The 21914-nt window shown below is 42.2% G+C and overlaps 1 protein-coding gene across 1 annotated transcript; it reads left to right on the top strand.

Moving 5' to 3' along the window:
* Positions 1-321: 321 nt before the first annotated feature.
* On the top strand, positions 322-20066 carry CFAP52 (cilia and flagella associated protein 52). Its single transcript, XM_033139558.1, has 14 exons — positions 322-433; positions 2089-2288; positions 3170-3306; positions 4730-4858; positions 6410-6509; positions 6931-7047; positions 12201-12301; positions 13219-13389; positions 16425-16573; positions 17077-17222; positions 17609-17760; positions 18056-18158; positions 18289-18400; positions 19552-20066. Exons 1-14 carry the CDS (start codon positions 349-351, stop codon positions 19725-19727), a joined length of 1878 nt encoding a protein of 625 aa, XP_032995449.1. The 5' UTR covers positions 322-348; the 3' UTR covers positions 19728-20066.
* The last annotated feature ends 1848 nt before the right edge of the window (positions 20067-21914 follow it).

Below are 21914 nucleotides of genomic sequence, written 5' to 3'. Positions count from 1 at the left end.
CCTGGGTTATGATGACCTGGTCAGAAGGAGCCCTCGAGGTCCCCATTTAGGCGTCTGCAGGAGGAAGGAACCTGCTGCCCCACCACACAGCTCAGAATGATGCCCCCTCTCGATCGCCGACCGAGTAGCTTTGCGGACGCCTCAAAAGGAGGAGGAACCAAGAGACGCGTCTCCTCCCGTGGGCCGAAGCCACCTTTCGGCTTCCTTTGCTTCCACCAAAGATGCGTCCGCCCGCGCGCGCAGCGGTCCTGGGGCAGGGTAGTGTGAGAGCGCGCGGGCCGCCTGCGCGCCTGCGCGGTTTCCTTGGCGACGGCCGTACACAGCCCCTGAGCGCTGGAGCAGGCGGCTATGGCGGCCCTCCCGAACGGGGAGAGCGGGTCCACGAACGAAGAACTGGAAGGCCTCCAGCTGGAGGCGATCATCGGCTTCAATGGTACCAGGCGAGAACAAGGGCGGCGGCGGGGGGGGGGAGGTTGTAGCCTGTGCCTGAGTGAGGTGAAGGGGGCAGGGGCGCTGAGTTCTCGCTCGCTGAAAGAAAAGGTGCTGGGACTCCAAGTTGGGTGCCTGGAGAAGTGGGACTTCCTCGGTTTCGGAAGCCGGTGAAGGGCCGTCTTACCGCATGCTCATGGGCACCTGCCTTCTTTCCTAGGCATATATCCTGCCACTTAGCTGTGGCTTTCAAAACCACCTCTCAGAACTGTGGAATGGCGGGATATAAGTTTTTTTTATTAAAAAAAATACTTTTGCACGTGCATATACTTTACCCGCCAGTTGTGAGGAAAGGGGGGGGGGGGTAGTGCTAATAAATGTAGCCTTCCCATTTCCATTCTTGCTGCAGCGGCAAGACGTATAATTGACAGCGGCCAAGAGCAGTGGCCAAATCCAGTTTTCCAAGTCTCTCAATCAAGAATAAGCTTTTCCTGTGACAAAGCCTGTGCCTCTTATGATTTTATACCAAACTGCTGTAACTTTTTTGTGCAATGGTTATTTTGTTAGTTGCTCTGGGCATACCAAGGGGAAAGTCTAACCAACACACAAAAATAAAATAATGTTCTGGGACGTAACCTCGGTGAGCTTTGTTTACAGTCTAGTGGAGTCTTTAGGGTGCAGTACCAAGAAATAAGACTAAACGACTAAACAACAACAGCAACCAATAAATAAGAAGTGAGTTGGTTCAGGGGTCTGGATATGGAGGAATGATCAGTTGCTGGGCTTTATTTGGTGTGCTTTTAAGGTCCTCGTGGAAGTAAACCAGATTCCCCCTCTGGCTGAAGGCATTCTCTGTAAGTCCTTATATTAAAGGAGCAGTTTCAGTTCAGAATACTTGCTCACTTTGGGAAACTTTCCATGAAAAGCAAACAATGGAAAACCAGTATTGGTGACTGGGCTTTTTTTTTACGGAAAGTGAGTACAATAGTTGCATTTTAAAGGGTTTAGTGGGGACATAAAATGTAGAGTTCAGTTCAGAGTGAGTGAGACTTCTGAGTTTTGATTTGGAGGAAGCACAGAGTTGCAGGAAAAGATTTGAGCATCTACCCGGTATGTTTTTCAGCAATCCCTTTGCAGTTCAGACTGCGGAATGGGAGCTCCTTCAGCATTCTCCCAGAAGCCACAACTGGGGGGAAAAAATAGGTTAAATATTTAAAGCAACTGAGAACCACAACCTTCTATCTCTTAGATCTCTGCCTGGACTGGGAGCCAATCTGTATGGATCAAAAAGGGTCTGAGCACAGAGTTTTGACTTAAAACTTCAGGCTAGATCAAACTCTGTATTCAGTTCAGTATATTCCCTAATGCCTGGGAAGAGCAGAGTGGAATGAGAGATTGGGAAAAAATCTGAGTGGCAGGAAGCATGATCAAACACTTGTGAAGTGCAGAGCAGTCTATATGCTGAGCAACGTGGGTAAGCATGGAACAGACATCCTGTGCTCATACAATTTTATCATGAACTCTCATTACTGCATGTGGAAAGCAAAGTAGAAGGTATCTAAGAAGAACCCTCCCTCACCTCAGTGCAACTAACTAATGCTCAGAGTTCCCTAGAGCATGACTCTGACTTTCTCTTTCATGTCCTTCCTTTGCTTACAGGGCATGTACCCTTTGGCCTCATCTGCCACCCAGATCGAGAGCACCTCATCTACCCTCTGGGCTGCACAGTCATTGTCCAAGGCATAAATATTCGCACTCAGGCTTTTCTACATGGTCACACCAACAATGTATCCTGTGTCACGGTTTCTTCAAGTGGATCCTATGTGGCTTCCGGTCAGATCACATTCATGGGATTCAAGGTGGATAAGGACACCTTTTTAAAAAATGTATTGGACACCCAGTGGATGCTGCAAACAAAGACCTAGCAAAAGCATGGTTCTGATACCTGGTTTCTCAATACTGGCCTGGTTGTTTAGCCTTTAGGTTGTGTTGTGTCTACTGGTTTAGGTCCCATAACATTACATCCATGAGCAACACCTCTGTACAACCTTGTTTTATTTACCTTCATGTGGGCCCAGTGCAGTTGTAAACATGCAATTTGGAGGGGGATGCTGCAAGCCAAATTTTAAACAACAAGGAAGATGTTGAATTTCTGATTTACTTCATAGCATACAATGTATGTAGCCCTGAGCAAATCACTTCAAGCAAGAGTGTCTAACCTGTGGTTCTCCATGTTGGGTTACAGCTCCCAGCATTCCTGACCATGCTGCCTGCAGCTGATGAGAGTTGGCCTCTAAAAATATCTGGAGGCCCACAGGTTAGCCATCTCTGCCTTAGAAACTTTTACTTCCTTTTATGGAAGCCAACAGTGTTGCTTAATTACTGTGTAAACACCTAGACTGTAGACTGAATAGAAACTTGACAATACTTTAAAAATATGGATCAAGTCAAACCATTCATGTTTTTCAACGCTTCTGCCTTGTGTTGATACATTCTTCTTGGCCCTGCCATTTGCCTTTAAAGTGAGATATGCTTGTGTTAGGGAACTGATTCAGCAAGCTCTCTTACTCAGTAAGCCTGTAGCTGATCTGTAGGGCTCATATTAATGGATTTTCAAGATGAGTTGTTTGTGGCTTTTTAAATTTCATGTTTTATTTTGTTCCAGTATCTTTCACATCACATGTATTGGAACTGACCTAAGTGTTGTTACTATGCTGATACTTATTTTTGTGTGTTCCAGGCTGATATAATTTTATGGGATTACCAGAAAAAAGAGATGTTGACTCGGCTATCACTTCACAAGGGTAAAATTGAAAATCTAGCATTCTCTCCAAATGACCTTTACCTAGTATCGCTGGGAGGTCAGGATGATGGAAGGTAACATTAATTGAAAAGTGGCTTTCCTTTTCCTTTTTCATTATATAAACCAGGATCAAATGTGAAGTAGATGACAACCCCTGTCTATGCCTGTCTGTCTATGTCTGTTTCTATTTATTTGCTTTGAAGTCTTTTCAGAAGAACTCCAACATTACTTTTCCCTATTCATGTGTTTCCCAAAGATGCATGTGTGGAAGCTGGGAGAAATTAGCAGATGATGTATTTGTAATTTTGAAATGAGACTGATATGCACAAGTGACAAAGCTCCTGCAAACTGGTCTGTCAATTAAATGAGTGAAAATCATGTCTGACTGTTCTAGTTTTACTGTATACACTGTTGGCCTTTCTGTCTCTAACTCTTTACACAAATGTAAGAGAAATATAAAGATAAGGGTTAAGAGAATCAGCCTTCAATCTTTGTGAGTTAAGTAATAAAGCAGACTAAAATACAATGTCAGTGGTGGGTGGGCTCCTGGAGGCCAAACACCAGTGGCCTGGGGACACACACACACACACACTATTCACAATCGTGCTTGTTCTACCCTAACACTCCTGATTGACTCCAGCAAGTCTCACATCATCTACCGGTAACTACTAAGTACTGTACATTGTTACAGCAAAATAAGTTAGGCTAGACACACACACCCCACCTTGATCTTAGTCCCAGTAAAGTGTATCTTCCCCCACCATGTTTGGGTCCTGGTAACAGTGTATCTGCTTGCAACACCTAAGATATTGTCATCAATATGTTTTCCGATGTTGCGGTGATGTTGTAGTCTCAGTCCTATTGACTGGCAAAGTTAAATTTACAGTCTGATTCTAAGGAACCGATGTCCCAGGGAATAGTCCAGATGAGATTCACTTCTACCCAACTATATTTTGAGAGTCATATTTAACTTGGGGAAGGGGGTGTGTTTCAAAATGGAAAAATCAGTTTCTTTAAAACAGCTGTGTAACAGTTTAGACTTGTGTCAAATGATGGTTTAGTGTTCAATGAGGAGTCAAGGAGCTGTGGGTTTTGTGTGCTCCTTCCTCTTGTTCTCCATGGTTTTCTGCCTATCTTCCTGATTTGAAGCATTTTATCTGAACTGGCAACCTATATTTTGTGCCTGTCCTGTAAATGGGAATCAGAAACCAGCATTTGAAGATAGGAAAGCAGCAGGTGCAAGGGGAGAAGGATGGAGCATGCAAGACTGAGACTCCTTGACTGCTTGTTTTTGTAATGCCATGCCATGGTTTGTTGTTATGCCTGAACCCAATTCTACATGTCACGCTTCTAAGATTCTGATTTTGTACATACTTACATTGGAGCCATAATTCAGCGGGAAGTTCTTCATTGTATTTTATCACGTTATGCTGCAAGCTGACCAGAGAACAATGTTAAATGAATGGATGACTGGCTAAAAATTCCCCTTTTTGGCAGCGTGGTGGTGTGGAGCATCCCAAAGAAAGAGGCCATTTGCGGTAGTCCTGCTGCTGCACGTAGTGCCGGAAACCCTACCACACTGGTGTGTTCCAACTGCAGGGATGAAATGTTCATTACTGCTGGAAGGTATGGCTTTGTTTGTGACAAAGGCACCCATTTCATTTTAGAACTTCAAACTCTGCAGATCTGTTTCATTGTACAAAAGTGAATGGCAGGAATGCTGAATGAGCAAGAGAGTGGCTTCTCCTTCAGTGTTCCTGAGTACAGTGGTACCTTGGTTCCCAAACTTAATCCGTTCCAGAAGTCTGTTTCAAAACCAAAGCATTCTTAAACCAAGGCATGCTTTCCCATAGAAAGTAATGCAAAATGGATTAATCTGTTCCAGACTTTTAAAAACAACCCCTAAAACAGCAATTTAACATGAATTTAAATATCTAACAAGACCATTGATCCATAAAATGAAAGAAATAATCAATGTACTGTACTATAAAATAAATAAGACAGGATTGTAGATGATTTTTAAAAAATTAATTTTTTCTTTACGCGCACTGATGATAGTCATTGTTTGGATGGGGGGCCTTTTGTCCATTTCTGTAGTCATACAATCAATCAGTCAATCAGTAGCTGAACTGGGTTCCACGCGGTCACAAAAGCAAGTCACAAAAATGAAGTCACAAGCCGCAGTCACAAAAACCAAGTCACAAGCCACAGTCCCAAGTCAATCCCATAAAACGAAGAACAAATCACAGTAAAAAAAAATGAAAAAGCCACACACAAAAAACACAAAAATTAGCAAAAACAAAAGCTCCAAATATCACCTCTGTGTTACATGGGTGCTCGGGACTCAACACCTGACAGACTCAACAGGAAGCCTCTGATTAGCAGTGGCGGGGGGACTCAATTTACAAACAGAATACACTCAACAGGAAGCGGAACATGTTCAGCTTCCAAGGCAAAGTTCACAAACCGGAACACCTGTGTTCTATTTCCAAGTTGTTCATAAACTAAGCTGTTCTAAAACCAAGGCACCACTATAGTAGTAATGATGGAATGGTTTTGGATTCCTGACAGGCATTTCCACCAGTTTCAAACTTACCAGTGTATTGAGAAAGGGGTTGTACAGCAGACACCTCCTATAACATTTACAATGGCCAGGCAATGTAAAATTGCTCTGCACTGTGGCCTTTTAATACTGGAAGGAGGGTGTTTTTGAAATTGCTGGTTTCTTTCTTTCATCACCCATGGTATGCAATCATCTGCTTTAATAGAGAGTGAGGCAGAGGAATCAGTCACCTGCATTTTTGTTGGGGCTTGCTGTATCTTGAATGATTACTACTTACAGCCAATTGCAGGCAGTTTCCATAGAAAATAATGTAGTATGTGGGAGCTTTATGTTATGGTCAGAAAACGTATTTATTTTCTCTGAAATGATCTAATCAACCAACCAGTGCCACCTTCTGTCCCTGGATAATGAGAGAATAGAATGAGTTTGTGTTTAGCTTCTTAATACACTGCAGTGACATATCGTTAGTTGGCATATACTTTTTCAAAGCTGCCAGGCATTGGGAGGCTTGGAAGACAAATAGTAAATTCACCTTTGAATACTATGATCAAGAAATTTGTGTGACATTTGTTTCTATTTAGATTCAATTTTGAAATATGTTTTTTTGGCTGCAGTGGAACCATTCGCGTATGGGAATTGGATTTACCCAACAGAAAAATACGACCAACTGAGTGTCAAACAGGGCAGCTGAAAAGAATAGTTACATGTGCTATGGTAAGCAGACTGCTGATCTAACAGTTGGATTGCTTTAGTGATCTCTACTGTTGTGTTTTACTTTGCCATCACTTGTTTTCATTGCTTGGTAGTATTTTTTGGCAATTTAGTCTTTTTTAAATTGTGCCAAGTAAAAATATTTTTAGAAGGTGTGGGGTACAATTTAATAAAATAAATAAATTGGTTGGCATCCATCTGTCTCCCAGTGTGTAAATAAATAAGCTGAACAGCAGTAGTGTTTGAGACATAAAGACACAGAAGAACTCCTTCCCCCCCGTGATTTCCAGGTCCTATGTGAGATGGCATCAAATTTCTATCCTATATCACTCAAAAGAAATTATGACAATGAATTTATGATTACTTGTCATCTTAAAAGGTGTTGCGTGTGCTTCTAATCTTTCTCCTCTTCATTCTTCCCCAGATGGCTGATGATGACAGTTACTTTTATATTGGGACATCCACTGGTGATGTCCTCAAACTCAATACAAAAAGCACATTGATGAGTACCTTTGGCCCAGTGAAGGAGAAATTCAGCCTGGTAAGTGGAAAAAAAAGTTTAGTATTATTGTTAAGTGGCTGCTGTGCTCCACCTCTCACTAGCAGGGAGTGTAGTCATGCAGATAGTATAGCAACTACCGGCCGTTGTAAGCAGTGCTCTATTTCTAGAAAAAGAGGTGCCAGAACCACGAACATCTCCCTTGTTCTCTTATAATGGCAATGGCACCCACCTGAGAGGTGCCAGAACTGAGTTCCGGCTGAACAAAAGCCCTGGTTGTAACAAACATTTAGCAGGTGTCAGGTGACAAAGTGCCAATATAGTTGCATCTGATCCCGTGTAAAACTCCTGACTTTGGGTGGACCCTTCATTCTGAGCAACTTGTTATTTGGGTGCAGACTGAGCTTACCTCCGCCTTGCCTTTTGGTGTGTATCTGCAGGGAAGTTTAACCACTTACCTAGCTTCTTTTCTCTGGACTACCTGATGGTTGGGCATGGACTTGTTCACATCTCCAGTAAACTATGGTATGTCTAAGTGTCTAAGCAAATCTCTCCCAACCTTCGTTTCCCACTGTAAAATGGGATCCCTAACAGTAAGTATTAGGAATATAGTAAGCTGCCTTATACAAAGTCAGACAGTTTGTCTGCCTAGTTCAGTACGGTCATGCTAACTGGTGGCAGCTGCTACTTGATCTTTTTAATTGTTGCTGCCAGGGTTAGACATGGGTCCTTTTGCATGAAAGACGTAACCCAAAGTTAATATCTCAGAACTGTTGTCAGGAGGAAAGACAAAAGCACTAGTATTATGTATAGTAGAGTACAGGAATCGGCATAGGTTTCCTGACATAACATCTAGTAGGGTGCTAAATTTGTTCATATTTCTAACTGCTCCTCTTCCTACCTGACCAAATGGTAGGATGAAAGAAGATTGAAACTAGAACATAAGGATAGATTTATATTTTTGTTTGTTTTAAGTAGGTAGGTATATGTATTGCTTTTGTTAATGTGATTGTTGTTGTTTGATTTGTTATTATGTTTTGTTATGTGTATTGTGTTGGTTTGTTTCTACCTTATATTGAAAATAATAAAAAATCTTATAAAAATAAAAATAAAAAAATGGTAGCATCTTTGTGTGGGCAATTTTGAATACCTGGTGAAATTAATCTGTCCTTCTCAACACTATCATAATTATATCAGCTCTTTTCCTCATTACATACACTGACTCTTGGCTATGTATCAGAATTCTAGTCTTTACTTGTTTTCTGTTTGCTCTCTGTTGTCAATCTTTCTCAATCATATCCATCCTCCCACTCAATTTTTCCTATGCATCCTCTTCATCCTAAGTCAGAACTGCTCCAGATCTGCTCTTGGCTTCCCTTTCCCCATTCTCCCATTCCTATATTTGTGTCTTTTGCTATGCTGATCCTGTGATTAGGAAAAGCTTCCCCCTTCTCTCCTCCGTTCTTCCTGAAAACCTACTTCATTAGCAAAGCTTTCCCTGAGTTACTCTAGACTCACCCTGATTTGATATTTCACTCACTGCTCTATGATACTTGCCTTTACATCATGTGTCTTTTGTAGATTATAAGCCTTCTAACTATGACTGTACAGCAACTGCATTGACTGGTACTGAATATTAAATGGCGAGAGGAGCAGCATCTCTTCTCTACAGATTGGAGAAGGAAAATATCATGTGGCTAGCAGTGTGATTCTCTCCCCTCTTCATTCTAGTCTAATAAATTATGTCAACGATTTGGATGTGGACTGCTCACCTGGAGCACTTTTCCCTCAACTTGTACTCACCAGATGTTGTTGGACTACGGCCCCCATCATTCTTAACCAATTGTCTATGCTGGTTTGTGCTGATGGGGGTTGTAGTCCAACAACATCTGGAGGGCACCAACTTGTGGAATGCTGACCTAGAGGAGCCTTGCTAACATAATCTATATGTGTTTTGCTCTATATCTGTTTGTGTGTGTGTTGCAGGATATGACTGAGGCATTTTAAGATTAAACACATATTTCTATATGTTTATAGAAGATTAAATAGTAGGTTTAAGACAGTTTAGAATATTACATGATGGTTTAGACTGTGATATTTTATCTGTTTTCATTCTTTGACTGGGATCATTTTAAAAATCTTTTCATGCTGTAACCTGCCCTGGGATCATTAACTCGATGAAGGATGGGCTTCAAATTTAAAAGAAATAAAAACAAAACAATTATATTGTCATTTAAATCATTGGGATTTTTATAGTTGGTTTAATGGGAAATGTATTCAAGCAGGCAGCAGAGATGTTCTCCACTGCGTTATCAATACTGTAACTATCTGGATGTGGTTTTATTTTCAACTGACGATGAAAGATGCTTTGAAAGCAAAGTAAGGAAAAAGGCATTTCATTATAGACACATTGCAGCCTGAGTTATTCAAGCAAAAAGAAAGAATTGTGTGTCTTGGAAAGGGGTTATCAGAGATATTGGGGTGTTTACATTTGAAAGCAATTAGGATGGATGCAGAGCTTCATTTTCCTGCAGGGAAATAAGTGAGCTTTATTTGGCTTGGAAGTTATCTCTTGTAATCGGAATCAGTCATGGCTGTGATTTCTTTGTGTAACAAGTAAATAATAAAAGAAATGTTAAGCCATCCAGCAGCCTTTGTGTTTAGCTCACAAGGGAAATGGCAGGGTGTAAAGCGGAGTATTGCATCATTAATATGAACTACTGAGCAATATGAATAACAAGTGTGGATTATAAAGCTATCTGCTTTCTCACTGTGATTCGAGGGACAGTCACCATAGGCAGGCTTTGTCCATCTGAAGATTCTCTTTTTTGGTAGCTGTTAGTTGGTTTCTGATATGATTCCGTTGCAATAATTGGAACTTGCTTCCAAGTCAAGCTGTTTAGGACTGAGTGATGTCAGCAGTCTATCCAGGAAAATTAAAGCCCTGACAGGATTGTGTTAACACCACACATTACCTAGCAAGGTAGTGAAAGCCTGTCATCATGAAACTTCTCAAATGTAAAAGAGTTTATATGTAATTGTGCCACCTGTCCCCCCCCCCTTCTTCAAACCAAGTCCTGTCTTAGGAAGTAGTATCCTGCAACATATCAAAAAACAGAGCTGGTGCGTGTTTGATATTTGGAGACTTGTAAAGTCCTGTTGACACGCCTAAGAAAGATTTGTGCTTCTGGATAATAATTTATAGAGTGAAGGAGCACCTACTATTTGGCTAATATTTGTTCCACACCATTCACAGATGTTTCTTCTATGCCTCTTTGTTTTAGAAGGGCATTACATTTGGTAATTTGGTGGGAATTCTGGAAGGCAGCGGAAATCACATTTTTGGGGAGTTTTCCTTAAAAAAAGCTCAACAAATTTGTGGGGTGTCTGGATTTTTACTTCTTGAAATATGGCAACCCTACATCTTGGAACACTGAAACAATATGACATTTTCCAAACTGTTGCACCCTCCCCCAATATGCTTTTGATTACAATGCCCATCGACCCCAGACAGCAAACCTAATGGTCTGGGATAATGGGAGCTGTGTCTTCCAGATGTTTTGGACTGTTGGTTTGAGGAATACTATGAGGTTGTGTTTGCATGGTTAAAGGTTACCCAGACTTTGCAAGAGCTCTGCTCATAAATTTTCATGTGATTGGCTGCATATATGACAGGGGTGCTGAACCTGTTATCTTCAAGATGATTTTGGACTACAATTCCTGTCTTCCCTGATCATTGGTCATTCTGGTTGGTGCTGATAGGAGCTGAAATTCAACTGTCTTAAACTACAAGAGCTCAAGGCTCATGGAGAGTGCAGCAGTGCCCCACCAAGATGCCAAGGCAGGAATTGAAAGCACTTGGAACACTTGCAGGACCTTGGATAGTTCCAATATCCTGCTATGGTATCTTTGCAGCCTGCTGTGTCTCCAAGGATCTAGCTCCAATTTCCGTAAGTTTTCTGGGTTGTAGTGCAATAAGCTCTGCCTCCCCAGAGGAGCCTGGCTGCATTTTGAGGGACCTTATTTTGCAGCCTTTTTACCCCTAGGAATCTGGAAAGACAATGGTGCACTGGGAGTCTCCTTCAAATCGGAAGAGACCGGCAAGGCTCTGTCCCTTAGCTGGGGCTGTGCTGATCATGGTCCTGGAAGTTCTTCTGTCAAGGACAAAGAGGAAGCCTTATTCTTTTCTGCCACACAGCTCATAGTCTCTGTGAGTTGTGGGTCATTACACCAACAACATCTGGTGGGCCTCAGGTTACCTACCTCTGCGATATGAATCAGACTTAAGATTGCTGAAGGTGTCCCGAAGTGTTTGGCAGTAAAAACCTGGAAATAATCAAGGGAGGAGGAGAATCATCCATTGGTGCCCTATGCTGATATAAATGCAGAAATGACAAATGGAGACATTTTGGGAAGAAGATAGAGGGCTGCATAAACTATTAATCTGGTTCAGGGAGGAAGTTCTTACGTGACTGCTAAATGAGCAATGAAACACTCAGACAGCACTTTCTTGTCATGTAAATAATCTAAATGAAGACTTCTTGTCATGATCTTCCTCTTACCTGCTTTACAGTCCTCCCTTCTTCATTGTCATTCAGCATTCTACATGCCCTGTCCATCCATTCTCAAAAGCTCATCTTGTTAATGTCCATCTCCTAAATTTATGTCTATATTTTCATGAATTAGATCTTTAACTCTAAAAGGCACTTGACATTTTATGTGACTTCTCAGGAAAAGGCTGAACTAAGTGCATGCAGTGTGAAGGGGAGACACATACCACCACCACCCAGAAAAAGATTCAGGAAGAGCCTGCTGAACCTGAACACTGTGGAGCTCCCACTTCCTGCAGATACACACTTTGTGTTTAGGAATCCACTTCACATTTTATGTGCTTACCACAAATACTAGTGGACCACATAAAATGAATGTGCTTGACTGTCCAGGGAGCTGGTGTTCAACCTGATATGAATAGAGCTGTAAAAGGTGTTTCTTTCCTTGGTTATTTTCTACATTGCTGGATAACAACAACTTTCCCCCTTTTGATAAGTCAGCACTGGTAAAAGAGTAATCTTAATTGCATACACACCACCTCAGATAGCAAGGCAAATACTCTGATCTGTCCAATCATCCTGCACACATAAAGTGATTTGGCTAGCATATAAGTGTCTTAATCCTGCTTTTTTTTTTCCTTACAGGGAGTGACATCTTTGCTATTGCTGAAGACGGGAGACTTAGTCATTGGTACAGGAGCTGGAATTGTAGCTCTTTGTTCAGAATCTAACTATAAAGTAATAAAGTGAGTTTCTGAACATTCATTAGCACCCTGGTAGTTGCATTCAACATGGAAATAATGTGAAACATACATTGCACAAAATGACACAGCAATTCACAGTTGTTTAGCGTAAGCTTTAGTTAGATGGTGCTGGACTTCAGATCAGCTGTGTTCAATGGGACTTGCTTCCAATAGGACAGCAGGCTTAATGATCAGAATGTAGAGGACAATGAACTAAATGTATGATTACATTATGGCACCTACTTCTTCCATGGGGTGAAGTGAGTCAGTTTTGAATTTATTAAAACAAAATTTGAATGTATTTTGAATGCCAAATACATTTTGTTGCTACTTTGTAAGCAGAGAAACTAGAGAATAGAGAATAGAGTATTGGTGCTCTTAGCTAGACCACTAGAAAAAAGAGCTTTTGATTGGAAAATGAAATTATAAGTTCCATTTTGTCAAAAGAACTTCAGACCAACATCACTAAATATGGATCTTCACACAAGAGTTGCTAGCTTAATTTGATGGCTTTCAGTTCACAAAATCCAATACGGAACTATAGATTTGTTAAAGTGTATTCTTGTCATCCAGTTGTGCTCAAAAATAAACCAATTTTATTTTTCAGCCAATTTCAGTTAATAGATTATGGAAAATATGCACAGCTTTTTCCCGGAACATGATTTAAAAAAAAAAAATCCACAAAGAAGCATTAACAACAGCAACAACAATTAATAGGAGAAGCAGGAACATTAAATGCTTCCTAATCTCTCAATTTACGGACTGAGTACTGAAGCCAGGTCCTACCATGGGCTATTGGTGGAAGAAAGGATAACAATCCAGAAAACAAACATTAACTGAAACCAAGCAAGGCCTGGGAAGGATGAATGGTCTTTTTAAAAAAGTCATTTTCAGTACCAAACTTTCTTTTGGCTTTACAGAAAAGTTCAGTTGGAAGGTGCCATCACATCCATCACTCCACGGGGGCAGGGGCACCAGTTTTTTGTGGGCACTGAGGAGGCACAGATTTATCGGTTCTCGTATTCGGACTTTAGGGATGAGCTCATAGCCACCTGCCACAATGAGGCCATCCATGATATCATTTTCCCATAGTAAGTATGATCCAAAGAATCTTGTTAATCCTGCATATATGTAAAAGGTATGGTGGGTTTGATGGGCAGCAATCTTAATCTTTTGTATGTTCACTGATATACAGAGGGGGGCACTTATTTAGGATTAACAAAACCAGCTAGTAAACTGTAGGCTCTATTCTGCAGGAAATTCCAGGAAGCAGGACAGACAAGAAAGCAACGGAATGGGGTTGGAGGGTTGTAGTATTAAACATCTGGCGTGCACCAGGTTGTGGTTTTACTATCTGATTCCTTGTAGGCTTTTTCTCTGCTTTCTCTGCATGGTTACAATAGTTCTGCTTTGGATAAGACGCCCTGTGCTGACACTGCACAGATACGTACCATAGCATTTCTGCTTATGTTATTTTCAAAGACATCGGCATGCAAACCAATGTATTAAGATGCATGGAAAAACATAAGGAAAATAATGCACACATATGTTTTCCCAGAAAGGTATGAGCACACCTATTAAAGAAATAATGTTGGAGTCAACCCTCAAGTTGGTGGGTCTTTCTAATAAACCCAAGGTCTATTCAATCCCAGTGCTCTGGATTTGGCACATTCTGGGGAAAAGAAGAGAATTTAGAGATTAGAATACTTTGGGCAAGGATGAATGGAAAGAATCAGCTGGATACTCACATAATAGGAGCTTGGGGGGTGTTACACTCTTGCTAGTGCTGCTCTCCTATAAAATTTGCTTTGTTCATTGATGTTTCAGCAAATATGGCCCTCACATTCTCTTACCTTTCTGTGATGACTAGACACCTGCCAAATTCTACACTGCAAGTACCGGTAGATTTATACACAGTGTTAACAAAAATATGCACAGTCTTCTTCATGTTCCATCTGGGTCTGCAAGGCCTTTGGAGCATTTCTGTGAAAAGATTCCATTTCATTTCTAAGGTGTCCTTTACATGCAGCCCCAGCTTCATGGAAGCTATTTTTCCATGAAAAGTTCCCTTATAATTGGGGTTGTATGTAATTGATTCAGTCAGGCGTGCAGAATCACACTGATCCCATGAGAAAGACCCACTTAAATTGCCCCCACCATGTGGCCAATCTGTTCATGGAAATGTGGGAGCCATATTGGGAAAAATCTGATCCCATGTAGCTGGGACATTCATTCATTTTATTTGTATGCCACTTTTCCACCCAAAATTCAGCAGCTTACAGCAAAGAAACGGGGATGCATTTCACCTAGTTGAATGGCATTTTATTTATCGTTGCAAGTCTGACTGTCCTCTTTTCCACCTCTAAAGCGCTGAACGTAAACTAATCCATGGCTAACACTGCAGTGGCAATGTTGTGTTTCACAAGGTGGTTTGCTTGGTTAGATTCTGGGTGTGTCATATGCTGTGCTGTCTGTCCTAGCTCATCATCTGTTCGAATTCCCCTCATGAATAGGCAGGTGAATTCCCATTTTCTGTCAGTACTGAGACCATGACATTTCTTCGAAATGATGGTTCAGTTGCTGTCTCCTGCAAATAGAGCCTGGCAGTATGGGGCAGAAGGACACGGTGGGTTTTGTAGGCCACAGCTGTCTCCCTTGCCCTACCTTTCATGCAGTGTCAAACATTTTGCTAAGTTACATCAAGACGAGTGCTGGGAACAATTGCAGGTCGCCCTTGTCATCGGAGTGCCAACAGACATATCTTCTGTTTAATGAGACAGTCCTGTGAGGTTTACAGTAATCCGACGCTTACGTGTGATTCATGCCTCCTGTGTGAGAGCTGTTCAGATGAGCTTGATGGCATGGCTATTGTTTGCTTTCACTTGAATTACTCATCTCTTTTCTCTTCCTGAGCAGGATACAGTGCAACCTGTGAACTATTCTTTTCTGTCTTGCCTTAGTCTGAAATACTTCAAAGTGACTGTAGTATTCTACTGTTCTATGTACAGAGGATGGACTGCTTGACTCTAATATGAGACTGACAGAAGAATTTTCTTTTAAGCAAAGATTATGAGGGGATATTTATTTGTTTAAGGCATTTATATACCACTTCATCATTGTTATTCTGCTGGAAGCTGCCTAGAGTGGCTGGGGTTATAAATAATAAATTATTGTGATTGTGATTATTATTATTATTATTATTACTTCTAAGTGGAATGGAAGAAAAGAGCCCATGGGAGTGATGAAACATGACTGGAAGCTAAGGTGTGACAGGTAGCCATGAAGGGCACTGAAAAGCAAGGTCCTCAAAGCTGGGGCTTTTAACACTATTAGCACATGCTTAGCACATTCTTAGCACATGCCTCTGTTGGGGAATATGTGGCCCTACAAATGTTGTTGCACTGCAACTCCCAACATCCCTGACCATTGGCCATGCTGGCTGCGGCTGATGGGAAGTGGAGCTCAACAACATCTGGAGGACAACAGGTTCCTCATCCCTGCCGTAAGGGCTTTCGGTCCAAGCCCAGCATTAGGAAAAGGATTTGCCCTACCCCAGATCCAGCAACTCCTTTGAGCAGTCAACCTGGAGGTTTTGAACATGTGGAGGGGGAAATGTGACAAGTCCCTTACTTTGGAGGGAGCCCCTTTTCCTACTCACACCCGCTCCCTAGAGGTGCTGCTCTGGTTTCCACCAGAATTGCCCAGAACTAGTAATACACCAGTAGCACCAGTCAAAGTGTCAAGTTTCATGGTATTCTACATGCTTCATATCTATTATCTTCTCTCCCTGGGCAAATCGCCAGATCTGTGACATTCAAGCTCTCATCCATTTCTGAATTACCTTGAGAGCAAGTTTGAAAGTGGTTAGATCTTATTCTCCATTATTGGCCACTTAATTATCACTGTGTAGATTTGCTATAATGTGATTATAACATTCACTTTCGAGCTGGACTCAGGCATGTCAGGTTTCTTCTCAAAACGACTATTTTGGGTGTTCTGAATGAGAAAGGGCCTTCAGTGGAATATGGCCCAGTGGCTCAGCTCTGGCATTTTAATACTGTGGTTATTGAGAGTTAGCAGCAATTCTATTTGATTATTCCTAAGCCAGATTCTCTGCCTCTCATAGTGGTACATCTGACTTGTTTGCCACCTGCTCCAAGAATGATATCCGTGTGTGGTATACACCTGACAACAGGGAGCTGCTACGAATAACAGTCCCCAACATGACCTGCCATGCCATAGATTTTATGAGGGATGGCAAGAGCATCATTTCAGGTAAATACATTTTGCATGTTCCAGTTTATTGTAGAATTGTATCCACAGCCAGTTGCCCTCTATTTTAAATTGTCCTTCTGTCATTAGCCTAATGACCCTTCTGTCATTAGAGTCTGCCCAGTGCCTTCTAAGGTCTTTGTAGAACTACTGCTGTTGCATTATGGGTAATTGAGCTACAATTGTCCACTGCATAATTTGGAATCATGGAACAGAGAGAGAATAGTTTTGTTGAATCCCCACAGACCTAAACTCTGTGGCTGCAGCTTCTTACATGGAAATCACCTGCTGAAGAGTGATGCTGTGAGTGCCATATTTTTTCCTTAGCATTTTCCTTAGTGAGAGCAGGTCATCAAAGCCATATGATCTGGACATTGGCAAGCTCTGTAGTAGAACTGTGCATTTTCTTGCTGCATCCAGCCATAATGACTGTGAAAGTAGCAAAACACCAGGTGAAGGAAGGAAAAGTGGAAGAGACTGAGCAAAATCTTTCTATATTATATTAGCATGGAATGATGGGAAGATCCGTGCCTTCACCCCAGAAACTGGGCGGCTAATGTACGTGATTGAACATGCTCATAGCATGGGTGTGACGGCTGTGGCTACCACAAGTGACGGCAAAAGAATCATCAGTGGTGGAGGCGAAGGCCAGGTAATGAGCCCTCAAAGTCCTTGGATCTCCTTTGCAGATTTCACCAACTTTTGTATTGATTGATTCCTACCAACAACACATTTCTTTTTATTGAGACACATGGCCAGTTGTGCACCAATGCATGCTGAATAACTGTGTGGTGTATATATCCTGTGGCAGAGCAGACCCAAGAGCCTATGAAGCTCAAGCCCCACATTGAAATTTCATTTCAACCATGAATGCTTTTTTCCAAGTAACCTTAAGCAGACCAATTACTCAACTATAGTCCACATTATAATGATACTGGCCCCAAAATATACGGGATATTTATAGATTGCCAAGATAAAGCACTTAGAGAAAGACACTATATAAATGCATTTTCTGAAGATTCCGCTTTTGGGTTACAGGTGAGAGTATGGGAGGTTGGCAAGGAGACGCGCAAACTGGAAGAGGTCATGAAAGAGCACATCTCTTCTATTTCATGCATCAAGATCAAGAAAAATAACCAGGAGTGTGTCACGGCCAGTATTGACGGAACATGCATTATCTGGGATCTTGTGTAAGGCCATTCTTGCTTGGAATCGTGGCTGTCTGCAGCCACAGTAATGTGCTAATTTCTTCTTTCAACTAAGAGGGTTATCTTGAAGAGACAAAAAAGAAAAAAAAGCAGGGGGACTCCAGGGACTTCTGGGATTTCAGTGCATGCCTCTGCAGCTGAAGGGGACTTGGCTATTTTATAAATCACAGATCTGTAGATCAGGGTCTGAAAAGTAAGAGTTATTGGTGGAGGGCTCTGCTTAAACCTAACAATACGTAACCTCAGAAACACTGGGTGTTTTTCCCTCCACCCCCAGTCGCTTCATGAGGCGTCAGATGATCTTGGCCAACACCTTGTTCAAATGTGTGTGTTACCATCCTGATGAGCATCAGCTTATTACAAGTGGCACAGACCGGAAGGTGAGTAAAGGAAACATTGGGACATGAGCCCAGCAAGTCTCAGACATCTCTTGGAGGAAATGTATGAAATAGGTTACTTGTAGCTGCACAGAGGAAGGTTCTCTCACACAGGTTTTCTTCTGGTTTCTAGATTGGTTACTGGGAGGTGTTTGATGGGTCCCCAATCAGAGACCTGGAGGGCTCCCTGTCTGGTTCTATCAATGGGATGGATATTACATCAGATGGAATCTTCTTTGTCACTGGTACGTTGAATTTTTTAAAATGAATCTTATACTGGAGAGGCATTGTTCTCTTTCTGCAGAGATACTCGCTCCTTTTGTCATTCATTCCTGACAAGATCTCGTGCTATTGAGAACTGAAACTAAAGAAATCAGATATACTCTGTAAAGGCCAGAAAGAAAATGAGATTTGACTTTGAAAAATGTGGTGGTGGGCGGCTTCTGAAAGGCTGCAATCCTATACTCATTTACCTTGGAATAATCTCAGTTGAGCTCAGTGGTGCTTAGTTTTGAGTAGACTTGTATAGGCTTCTATGATAATCATTATCATGAATAACTGCACTCTGAGGTCCCTGTTGAAATCCATTGTTGGATTAGAGAGTTGCTCCCCATAGTCTTCTTTCATGTATCATGCTCGTGGCTCCCTTCCTCCATTCATGTTGCACAACATACACTTCTGACTACCATTTTCCAGCCCATTTTAGTCCCAAAATTCATTCTATGTATACCCTTTCTCTGTGTATGGATCCTTTTGTTTCCAAAATGGCACCACCCCCACACAAAACAAAGGTATCAGCAGCCTTGGGGGAAGTCAAAGGTTTGCATAACTACAAGAACTCTTTGGAAAATATCTCGAGGAAACCCAACGCAACTCACTGAGGGCTGAGTAGACTTAACTGGCTCAGAGTGCTGACTGTTAGAGGGGACGAAGTGGTGCAGATGACTTAATGATATAGATCATGGTTCTCCAACCTTTTGGTGCCTGGGAGTACGTTGGGAAAGCTAAGAACCTCAGCCTGCACCACAAAATAATTGATCACACAAACGAAAGACACAAGGCTCAGGATCACCTCCTCCCCGCAAACCCAGGCAAAACATCCACGCCCTCCCAAAACTAATAAAACATGGACAAGGAAAGCAATTCCTCCCAACAAATAAAAATTGGGAGAGCCTTGGTAGGCATGAAGGGTTGTGTGTTGCTGAGGACACGTTGGTGCTGATGGATTAGGCACTCCTGAAATACATTGCCATGGGCAGGCTACCTGGAACCTTGAGCAGGAGCTCTCCAAACTGCAGCATTTTGTTGCAGCTGCCCCTTTTCTTTGCTCATTCCTTCAGTGGAATGCTGGCAGTCTTTCACAAAGACTAACCTTCTTTCCTTCTCTCCCCTTCAGGAGGTGATGACCACCTAGTGAAAGTGTGGGATTACAACGAGGGTGAAGTGACGTTTGTTGGGGTTGGCCACAGTGGCAGCATCACCCGCCTGAAGATCTGCCCTAACAACAAATACATTGTGAGCGTGAGCGCTGATGGTGCCATCCTTCGCTGGAAGTACCCCCATGTCCACTAACGCCTAATAGCAGCTGCCACTAGACAAAGATTCCTGTTCTGAACTGTTCTTTTTTAAGCTGATGTGCTTTTCAAAGCTTAGAAGCCCTTGCTGCTCCTAAGGGAGATAATAGTTCATTTTGTTTGAAATAGTCAGACCTTCCCATAGTATTATTTTCCATAGATCCAAGTGCCTATTGTTTGCATTGGTTTCAGTTGGTGCTTAGTCACATGGCGCTGTGAACCCCAGGCCTGGCACATTCGTATTTATGTTTGTGATGTATTCTGTTTGAAATTTCAGTTCAGATAACTTGTGTCATGTCCCCCTCCTTCACAATGTATTCTGTGTTGTGCAACTCTACCGCTCTGTGTGCATCTTTAATTCGCCTCTGCTAAAAAGACAAAAAGCTTAGAATCATAGCAGCAATTCCACATTTGGAAAGGCTCTCGAAAGCTATTATGTTCAAGGATGCAGTGATGCATTGGAATGCTAACCCCAGCAGTCCTTGGCAAGATCAGAGTGTAGGAATCTGCCTTATGTGGAGTCAGAAGATCGGTCCCTCCAGCTCAGGATTGTCTACATAGGGCATAGGCAAACTCAGCCCTCCAGATGTTTTTGGACTACAACTCCCATCATCCCTAACTAACAGGACCAGTGGTCAGGGTTGATGGGAGTTGTAGTCCCAAAACATCTGGAGGGCCGAGTTTGCCTGTGCCTGGTCTACATGGACAAGCAGCAGCTCTCCAGGCTGCAGATAGGAATTCTTCCTGGCCTTGCTTACAAGCTTCTGCATTTACAGGTAGGTAGCCGTGTTGGTCTGCCATAGTCAAGCTTCTGCATGTGCTCCAACACCACTGGCGGAACTCCATTTTTGGGGCCCTGAAGCTTGGACAAATCACAACACCTTTACAAAATCTGTGCTACTGACTCTCAACCTTTGGCTCTCAACAACAACAAGAATAATCACTCTTGGTTGTGTGACTCAAACTGGATCTACTAGACCCCAAAATTTTAAGCAATGTAGACTAAAGTTTCTTCTGAGGCCCCTCCAGAATTAAGGGGCCCTGAAGCTTAAGCTTCATAGTAGATGCGCCCCTGTCTACCACTAAGCTACAGTCCTTCCCCTTTGTCAAGAGACTTTTCTCCTCTTGAGATTTTGAGGAGAGGGCTAAGTCCTTCAGAAACATATTTCATTTACCAGTTATTACTGAGTTTGTTTATTGTAGCCATAATCCAGAACAATTACGATTAGGAAGCTTTTCCTAATATTATCTTCGTAAAACTATCCCACTTAATTTTCATAGGTTTGAATTCAGAAACCCAGCTGGATAGGAAAGGGGACTGGAACAACATGCCCTGCTGTTGCTCGGAGTGCTTCAGGTGCATCTGGTTTGGCACCTAATAGTGCAATCTTTTTTGTGTCTGCTCAGCAGGAAGCCCCATTGTGTTCAATGGGACTTACTCCCGGATTAGTTTGACTTGCAGCCTCTGTCTCGCATGTGACTCTGGAAGTCTTTACTTGCCATTCTGAATGGGACTTATTATTGTGACATATTGTGCATGCACCTCTTAATGTATCATAAAAGCCATTAGGTGCCCGGTTTAGACCAGCAGTGAGGAACCTGTGGCCTTCCAAATGTTGGAGTCAAACTCTTGCCAGTCCTAGTAGGGGTTTTTTTTTTTTGCAGGGTTCCCACCCCTGCTTTTGACCAAACAACTCTTTCTGAGCATTTTTTTCTACTTCCTGTGGAGTTGTGAAATGACCAACAATCCTGGTGTGATAGGAATCAGCAGCAAGTTACTTTCCTGTGACCTGTAAGCTAAGCTCCAGCTATAGCCATGAAAAAACTGAGAAGATGACTTCTCAGAGCCTGAGAAACTTTTCTCGGAGGAAGTACAGAACCAACATCTCGCCTGTTTTTACCAGCGTTTTGGTTCTGTTGTCCCTGCCGTGTTGGAACTGCTTTACAATGGTTGTCACTCCTGCTCACTGTACTGGGAGATTAGCTCCGTGAACAATCCAGCTTCTGGCACAGTCCTGAATGAGGAATAAAACTGCAGAGTGTGCTTGTATTACTGCTAATCCACCCCGGGGGTGGGGTGGGGAATACAAGGAGACCATGCAAGACAAATACCGGGGCATGGTGCCAAATGACGGCATGTGATTATTTTTGAACATGAAGGGTATTGGGAATTATTCCTACTCAG

The sequence above is a fragment of the Lacerta agilis genome, chromosome 2, assembly GCF_009819535.1.
Source record: "Lacerta agilis isolate rLacAgi1 chromosome 2, rLacAgi1.pri, whole genome shotgun sequence".
In the NCBI taxonomy this organism is placed as follows: domain Eukaryota; kingdom Metazoa; phylum Chordata; class Lepidosauria; order Squamata; family Lacertidae; genus Lacerta; species Lacerta agilis.
This window is presented reverse-complemented; position numbering and strand designations above follow the sequence as displayed.